The sequence below is a fragment of the Nelusetta ayraudi genome, unplaced genomic scaffold (genome assembly GCF_046127955.1).
Source record: "Nelusetta ayraudi isolate G7.1 ecotype Tasmania unplaced genomic scaffold, CSIRO-AGI_Nayr_v1 ptg000110l, whole genome shotgun sequence".
Lineage (NCBI taxonomy): Eukaryota > Metazoa > Chordata > Actinopteri > Tetraodontiformes > Monacanthidae > Nelusetta > Nelusetta ayraudi.
This window is the reverse complement of record NW_027466160.1, coordinates 654466-662822: the sequence shown is the minus strand read 5'-3', so window position 1 is coordinate 662822 and position 8357 is coordinate 654466. Positions and strand designations below refer to the sequence as shown.

The following is an 8357-nucleotide window of genomic DNA, read 5'->3' as shown; positions in this document are numbered from 1 at the left end:
CTGTTCTCAGGTATTGCTCACGGCTTGTGGTGTGTGTGTGTGTGTGTGTGTGTGTGTGTGTGTGTGTGTGACTGATCTGTATCTGCTGCTCTCTGATTGGACATACATGGTGACCCCTCTTAAAGTTTAGCTTAACTGTGTCACGTGCTCTCACACACTCACTCACGCACACACACACACACACACACACACACACAGACACTTATATACACGTACATATAGAGTGCAGTGGAGGGTGTGTGGCCGGTGTTGAGTGGCAGGGACATGTGAGCCCCTCCATGCTTGCTATTCTGGGCTGGGGAGGGAGAGGCAGGCGTCGTGAGGGGCACCACGGGGTCTTTTCTCTTTCCTGCATGTGGCTGAGTCACCATGAGGAGCAGCTAATGCCTCTGTCCCATGTGAATTCCTGCTGTGTTTTGGCTCTAACTCTCCTGGTCTCGTGTGCCTCACCACCGCTCTCCTCCTCCTTCACCCCGTCGTCCAGGCCGGTGAGAAGATGGGCTGCTGCTTCAGTAAGGAGCTCAATGCTGCCGGCCTGCCCACCGAGAGTAGCGGCCTGCTGCAGCCCCCCCACCAGAGCGGCTCCAGCGACACGGCAGAGAAGCTCAAGGCGCACATGATCGCCGCCGCTCAGCAGCACGTTTGCCTGGACGAAGAAGAAGAGGCGGCAGAGCGGAAGCTGCTGCCTATGGATGAAAGTCGGCACCCGGATGGAGATCACAGCAAAGTTTCCTCCAAGGAGCTTAGCCACGCGGGCTGTCAAGTAGCTAGTACTGACGGCGAGAAGGAGAAGAAGGAGGAAGCTATTATTATCACCACCAGCAGCAGCAGCAGCACACATGGTGGACCCGACTACTACTTGGAGGTCAGACGGAAGAATGCTGAGCTGCGCTCCTCGTGGTTCCAGCAGCCACCTCCTCCTCTGTTTGAGCAGCAGCAGCAGCAGCAGCAGCAGCAGCAGCAGCAGCAGCAGCTGAACATCTGGCCTGGACCTGTTAACCTGCAGAGCAGCAACACGGTGAGTGAGAAGTCCAATGTTGCGCCGGGAGCCGAGGACGCTGAGGAGCTATGTGTGGTGGCCACCATGCTGGGCCAGGGCTTCGAGACACGAACACGCAGCTTCTACAGCATCTGCCCCATCGAGGCCGATGACCTTGAGCACGAGCAAACATCCGGAGCTATGCTGCCCACGGGCACGGCTGGGGTCAGCCAGGCCCAGGAGGACAACCCAGCTCCAGTGTTGGCTCCATATGGGCTCACCAGCAAAGCTCCTCCACAGCGAGAAGACCTCATGAGTGACTTTCTGCTCTCACCTGTTGGTCAGAACGACAGCCATGAACCTCAGGTGATCTCGCAAAAACAGCAGTCCAAAGGTCAATCTCCATTAATGTCACCTGCTGTAGAAGAAGGAGGAGGAGGAAGATGTGAGAGTGTTGTTTCCTCAGAAGATCTTTTCAGAGGTGACAAGCTGAACCCTGTGGACACTTACTTTGACTGTCTCCACCAGTCCAGACCAGCTTCCCAGCCGGCAGCTGCTCACTCTCCTGCAGTAGACGCACACTCTGCTGCCTCTCAATGTGATGTCGATCTCCAGTCTGGAGGTCAGGTTGAGGTGGTGTCGGCAGAACCTCCTCCACCGCAGGAAGAACTTCTGAGTGACACCGTGCCATCGCCAGGAGGTTACACTGGGAGCCAGCAGCCTCAGGTGGCTTCTCAGGAACATCCAGAAAGTGAACACAGCCAGCTTTCTTCAGACCGCCCCAATGAATCTAAGCATCAGTACTTGGTGATGTCACACACACAGCAAGACTCAGGTGATCAGAGTGGCTCCTCAGAGGGACCCTCATCTTGTGACCAGTGTGTGGAAGCAGACTTCAACTCTCTGCATGAGTCCAGAGAGTCTTCACATCCAGATGCTGTTCAGACTTCTGGGACGACTCTCCCCTCTCCTCTTCCCTGTCTTCCCCCCTCGCCACCTCCCTCTCCTGACTCCACTGAGCCCTCTCAGTCTGACATTGACCAAACAACAGCCATGGAGGAGCTGTCGTCTTCATCTGGAGGTCACGTCAAGGTGGTGACAGCAGAAAAGCAGAGCAGTGAACCTCCTCCACAGCCTGAGGACCTCCTGAGGGAACCCTCACCCTTGTTTGGTGTTCAGAGTGATGGTGAGTTACCTCTGGCGACCTCTGAGGAACCTCTGGTCACATCTAAAGAACCTCAGGTGACCTCTGAGGAACCTCATGCCAGTGAACATGGCCAGGTGCCTTTACACAACTCCACGTGTACACACACTGAATCCAAGCGCCAGCCTCTTGTGATGTCACACACAGAAGAAGCGAGTGAGGAGCCCACTCTCCCTGAGGGTCTCCTCAGAGGAGCCAAGGACAAACTTGGGGACCAGAGTAAGGAATTTGACTTTGACTGTCTGCATCAGTCTGAACTGTTTGCTCAGCCAGCAGCTCCTCAGGAACCTCAGTTAGCCTCCAAGGACCATCCTCAAGTTGAACATGGCCAGGCGGGAGCATGTGAGATGGCCATTCCTTCAGAAGATGAGTTGGGCTCTTTGAACAGGTCCAGATCATTTCCCTCTGTTCCCGATTCAGGTTCTGCTCCCGCTCAGTCTGATGAGGACCAAACGTCCACTGAGGTGGAGCTGTCTGGAGGTCAGGTCATGGCAGGGGCAGCAGAGCAGAGCATCATAGCTCCTTCACATCCAGAGGACCTCCTGAAAGAACCCTCATCCTTGCCAGGAGGTCAAATGAATGAGGAACCTCAGGTGACCTCCCAGGATAGCGGCCAAGTGACTTCGCACAGGTCCAATGACTCAGCGTGTCTATCACGCAGAGAGGAAGAAGTGGCTGAGGAGCCTGATCCTCTCTCAGAGGATCTACTCAGAAGAGCTGAGGAGGAACTCCTGGCTCAGGTCCTGGAAGCTGATTTGGAATCCGAACCAAACTCACAGCCAGCAGAAGTTCTGACATGTGGACCAGACACAGACTCAATAGCTCTTGCCCATTTTGACCTCTACCCAACATCTTCTGAGCAGGTGGTGTCTTCTTCTCCATTTGGAGGAAGGATTGAGGAGGTGGAGAGCAGCTGTGCGAGCCTGTGCGTAAACCACAGTGTCACCTCAGACACGACCATCACTGAGGTCTCCTCAGTCTACAGCACCTCTGCAGAGTGGCCTCCTGCTGGTGTCTCCATCACGCCTGATGACACTCTGAACCAGCCGACGGCCGGAATGAGTGTGTGTCCACCACAGAGAGCAGATCTGCACCCAGAGTTCACCGAAGGAGAGCAGAGCCAGGCTAAGCAGCTTCACTTTCACACTTCTGACCTGGACGATGAGTGTGTAGGGGTTATGGGCCTGGAGAGCGGTAGGAGCAGCAGCCACGTGCACCTGGAGATGATCTCTGAGCTCTGTGTCCAGGCCGTCGCTATCAAAGATCTCGCCCAAGACCCAGAGGACCCACCGAGTGCCGCTCAGAGGTCCTCCGACCACCAGAACCAGTCTCCTTCAGGATCTTCTGAGGACATTGAGCACAGTGTTGGTCTAGAGAGCGATGAATCTGGGAGAGGACCTGCAGGACAACCTGAGGAGAACCAGTCAGAGGTTTGTGATGCCCCTCCGGAGCACAAACCTGCAGACTGGACAGAAAAGCAGCAACCTGCAACCAATTGTTCCCCCGATGCAGCTGATCCATCAGACTGCCACCTGCAGCCCGTCTGTCTCCATCCTCACAGAGACTCTGATGGAGTCGGATCAGATCAGGTGGAGGTGGATCATCAGACCGGTTCCATCTGCTCTCCACTGCCCCTGGAGCTCCCTGATGATTCCATCTGTCCTAGGGAGGAGGTCCTCGGCTGCTGCATGAACTCGGACCTTCCCGCTGTGGACCTGTGTCAGGTGGACACTCACGCCTCCACTCCGTCCTACGAGATCCATTCGGACTGCCAGGATCAGATGGCGGCGGTGTCGGCCGACGAAGGAGGGATCAGGGAGATGGTGTCGGAGCTGCTGGGCGAGGAGTCCGATTCTTCCCCCTGCCACCGCCACCTGCAGCCCTGGGTCCGTCTGGGCCTGGAGGGCAGCGGGGTGGGCTGGGCCCAGGGAACGGCGCAGGGTCAGGACGACAGCGGGCGGCGCAGCAGTGAAGGCGAGGCCGGCGGGGACCCGGAGCACATTCCCGCCCTGGTGACGGAGCTTCAGCCCTCCATGGCCCTGCTGGGGGCCTACCCCTACAGCACCGTTCTGCCCCAGGGGGCCTGCGTGTGGGAGTGGCATTCCCAGCAGCCCCAGCACGTGAGTCACCCCCCGCAACGTGTCGGCCAATCGCACGTGAGAGAAAAAAAAAACATGTTTATGAGACGATATTAGATGAGAAGAAGAAAAAAAAACATTGTGTGTGCTGTTGTTGTTCCAGGGGCCAGTTGACCCCACCTACCTCAACCCCGACGCCGAGGTCTGGACCAGCTCCCACCTGACCCTGGATGGCTCTGGCCCTGCCTACCTGCAGCCCGAGCAGCTGTGGACTCACTTCTCTGACGCCCTGACTGTCCCTGAAGGTAACCTCGTCCTCAGGTCTCCACATGCTCGGTCTTTGTTCAGCTCCAATCAATGGCTGGTCTTGGTGTTCAGGGTTCGTGCCGGAGTTTGACCCCCAGAGCTCCTTGCCGACGGAGGTGGCGACCCTGACGGATGGGGAGGCGGAGTCTGATGGCAGGCTGTCTTCTCCTGGAGTGTGTGGCGAGCTTGGCCAACCTGCGGTTTCAGGTATCAGACGAGCCTCGGCGGCCTCGCTGGTTCTGATTGTTCACGGCTTCAAGGTTTCTCTGTGTGGGTTTCAGATGAGACGGGACAGCAGCTGAGGACGGTGCTGGAGTCCTGCCTCACCAGGTGACCTCACCTACAGCGACAACCCAAACACACTCAACCCCACTCAACCCCACTCTGTCTAACCACCAGTGTGGTGTTGTTTCCCCTGTCTTGGTGTTAGGGAGTGCCTCAGCAGCGACCTCTACCTCATCTCCCAGATGGACGGCGACCAGTACGTGTCCATCCAGACTCTGGCCAGCCTGGACAAAGTCAAGAGCATCAGCACCGACCTGGAGCTCATCTCCGACATTGTCAAGTGTGAGTGTCGCACTTTTGAAAGTCGCCTCAGATGGTGTTTTTATAACTCATTAGTCTCGACAGGATGTTGTGGGTGAGCACGCTCACCAGGGTTCCGCGTTCATCCTCAATCTCTTCTCTGATTGGCCCGCAGCGCTGCCGCAGGTCCAGGTGTCTCCGTGTGAACAGAAGGTCCGGCCCACTCAGAGCCGATGCGTCATCATCCTGCGGGAGGTCCCAGACAGCACGCCTACAAAGGAAAGACACCTCCTTTTCTTCTTCTTCTTCTTCTTCTTCTTCTTCTTCTCCTCTCCATCCGCTCCCCTCCTTACCTACCCTGCCTGACAGTGTTGTGTCCTCCACAGGAGGTGGAGGCTCTCTTCAGCGGGGACGACCTGCCCCAGTTCCTGAGCTGTGAGTCGGTCAACAACAACAACTGGTTCATCACTTTCAAATCGGAGGCAGATGCTCAGCAGGTTTTGTAAAAAAAGAGAGAGAAAAAGAAGAACAATTAAATGTGTGGTGTGGTCTAGAGGTAGAGAACATGACGCTGCCTCTTGTCCTTTTAGGCCTACAGGTACCTGAGGGAGGAGGTGCGGGAGTTCCAGGGGAAGCCCATCATGGTGAGGATCAAGGCCCAGACCATGGCCGTCAGCTCCTTCGCCCCCCAGAACGGGCCCCAGCCCGTCCAGCTGGGCGGCGACACCTACAGGTCCTACCTGCCAGGAGCCTCCTACCAGCAGCCCTGCCCACCCCAGGTCACCCCACAGCAGCTGTGTGACTTCCCCCCCAGCGAGGTGTGGGCTTCAGGGTACCCAGAGTGTTCAGAGGTAGGAGAGACCTCCACACAGAGGTCAGCTCACCTTGGTGGTGGTCACGCAGCTCTTTTTCTTCTTCTTCTTCTTCTTCTTCTTCTTCTTCTTCTTCTTCTTCTTCTTTCACATTTTTAACGATTGTATCAGGCTCACTATGTTTTTAGTTCTTTTAATCAAAATTTTCTGATGCAACACTGGTGTGGCGCCGCAACAATCATTGCAGAATCCAGTTTGAATTTGCGTTTTTTAAAATGATGAAAGACCTTGAGAGCTTTTCAGAAACAACTCATCAACAAAAACATTTTGTGTGCTGTTTTAATCAATGAATTTTTTTTTTTTTTCTCAAACATTGAACGATTAAAGCTCTCTGTTTGCTTTCATTTGATTGTTTTTGTGTGATGTGCAGAATTTTCAGTTTTTTGCCATAAAAACGTGTGATTGTAAAAATCAAAACTTCTTCTTCTTCTCTCCAGCAGCCTTTGGCCTTGATGGGCGACTTCCTGAATGGCTGTCAGACCTCGTCCAGCTTCAAAGCGACCAGACAGAGGTAGATCCTCACCGTCACGTCCTTCTGAGACCTCTGTCAGTGCCAATCATCGCCTCTTCACCTTCCCCTCCAGGAGAGGATCACGCTGGGCCAACTGTGGAGACCACCGTCAGGGCCCTCACACCGACTTGTCCCACCCCTCAGACCAGGCAGCAGCAGCAGCAGCAGCAGCAGCAGCAGAGCGCCCCTCTCTGAGGTGGGGCCGAGGGAGAGCCAGGGGCAACGTGCACCGTGAGGGCAGGAGAGGGAACGGCAACACACCTGCCACAGGGAGGTAATTAATCTAGAATCAAAACTACTGTGTGTGTTTTGTTTGTTTGTTTGTTTTAATGTTGTGGCTCCTGCAGGAGAGGAGGCCTGAACCAGAGGAGGAGAGACAACCCTCGGACCACTGGCACCAAGCAGCAGGTGAGCCACTGCCGGTGTCCCTCCCTCACTGCGTGGAAAAGAAACACGCTCCAATATATGTTCTGGCTTCTCGTTGTGTGTCTTTGTGTAGAACGAGGCGGGTGTTCGTCAGCCGTCTCCCGATCTTGAGCTCAACCTGAGCAGCTTCCCTCCTCTCCCCCCGTCGAACGCTGCCGTCACGCTGGCGCCACCTCCAGCTGAGCACGAGGATCTCAAGTCAACTGCACTTGTAACTCACACACACACACAGCATCCATCCATCCGTCCAGTGAATATTGACCACTGAAACTGTTTCCTGTCACTCAGGCTTCAGTCGACAGCAGCAGTCCGCAGGCATCGCCAGAGAGTCAGCCGGCCAATCAGCAGTCAGTATCTGTGTCCTTTCCACCTCAATGTTTATTATTTTTGTCAACTGACTCACTGACAGCAAAGTGGCACTAGTCACACTTCGTTGTGTTTGGCTTCTACAGGATGGAAATGAGCAGCGGTGACACTCAGGCCCCGCCCCAACAGGAAGCAGTAAGATCTGATTTCCTGTCAACCAGAGGATTCCACGTCCTTCTTTAGCACGGACGTGTTGTCCTTGTTGTTTCTATATATACATCTACACACATCACACTGCCTAGTTTTATTAAAATACATCTGCCTTCATGTGTTAATTTGTATTGTGTGATAATGAAAAATGATGTTGAGACTTACACTGACTTACGCTCTGCTCTGATTGGACAGGGCTCTAGCAGGATGAGCTACGCCCACATCTGCCAAAGGAAATCACCTAGCCTGCCATCACAGCCGCCACCGTCTGCAGACCACACCCCCTTCTACCCAGGCCACAAATCTACTCAAGAAACAGCGCCCCCTCTGGCTGGAGGAACAGATGCCTAGAACCTCCTCTGTTTTCCTATTCCTATGATGTCACATCATCTGCATTGTTAATTAGTTAGTCTGAATACCTGGGAGGTGGGCGGCAAGTCCATCAGCAGGGTCCAGGACCAGACTGCTGCGAGGTTCCATGTGTTGGTTCTGGGTTCTTACTTGTGCTGCATTTCTTCCATGCCAAGTTGTGTTCTGACTTTGTTTTGGGTTGGGTTTTAATAGTTGCAGTTCATAGTTTTTTAACTACTTGCCTGTAGAAGAAGTTTCCACTGTTATTTTCACTCGCTCCTCAGGACAGCAGCAAAGACTTTTCCACTGCTTAATTTCTGCATGTTTTTTTTTATATTATAATTTTATTGTATGATTTATTTATGTTGTGTTTTTACTTGTGGTGATGCGTTGAAATGTGAGTTTGTTGGAAAGTGTTTTGTCGGTTTACATCACATACACACGTGTGTTTTGGCTTCACACAATAATGTAAAGAAGAGAACTGTTGAAGCTCCAATTATGTGACTTTGTGAGGAAACTTGAAGTTTAAAGAATCCCCTTTTGTGTTGTTATTGTTGTTTTAGGAAAAAAAATACCTGGCACATTTTAC

The 8357-nt window shown here is 53.8% G+C and overlaps 1 protein-coding gene across 3 annotated transcripts; it reads left to right on the top strand.

Annotated features, from left to right (window-relative positions):
• The first annotated feature begins 2645 nt into the window (after window positions 1-2645).
• Window positions 2646-8220, top strand: LOC142903409 (uncharacterized). 3 transcript variants are annotated; one of them, XM_076048994.1, is made up of 15 exons: window positions 2646-4303; window positions 4425-4566; window positions 4640-4774; window positions 4849-4897; window positions 4998-5134; window positions 5268-5373; window positions 5481-5589; window positions 5683-5943; window positions 6402-6475; window positions 6549-6749; window positions 6823-6883; window positions 6975-7112; window positions 7190-7248; window positions 7354-7402; window positions 7613-8220. In XM_076048994.1, the coding sequence occupies exons 1-15, from the start codon at window positions 2672-2674 to the stop codon at window positions 7766-7768; spliced, it is 3309 nt and encodes a 1102-aa protein (XP_075905109.1). In that variant the 5' UTR covers window positions 2646-2671; the 3' UTR covers window positions 7769-8220. The 3 variants fall into 3 exon arrangements, with proteins under 3 accessions (XP_075905109.1, XP_075905108.1, XP_075905107.1); XM_076048993.1 differs by having other exon boundaries at window positions 2646-4339; window positions 6405-6475; XM_076048992.1 differs by having other exon boundaries at window positions 2646-4339.
• Window positions 8221-8357: the final 137 nt, after the last annotated feature.

Bases quoted from the DNA above. Each gene is read 5' to 3' on its own strand.
- LOC142903409 (XM_076048992.1), top strand. From the start codon at position 2,672: ATGGCAGGGGCAGCAGAGCAGAGCATCATAGCTCCTTCACATCCAGAG. The intron at 4,567-4,639 runs GTAACCTCGTCC...CTTGGTGTTCAG, and splicing joins CGCCCTGACTGTCCCTGAAG to GGTTCGTGCCGGAGTTTGAC. The intron at 5,590-5,682 runs GTTTTGTAAAAA...TTGTCCTTTTAG, and splicing joins CGGAGGCAGATGCTCAGCAG to GCCTACAGGTACCTGAGGGA.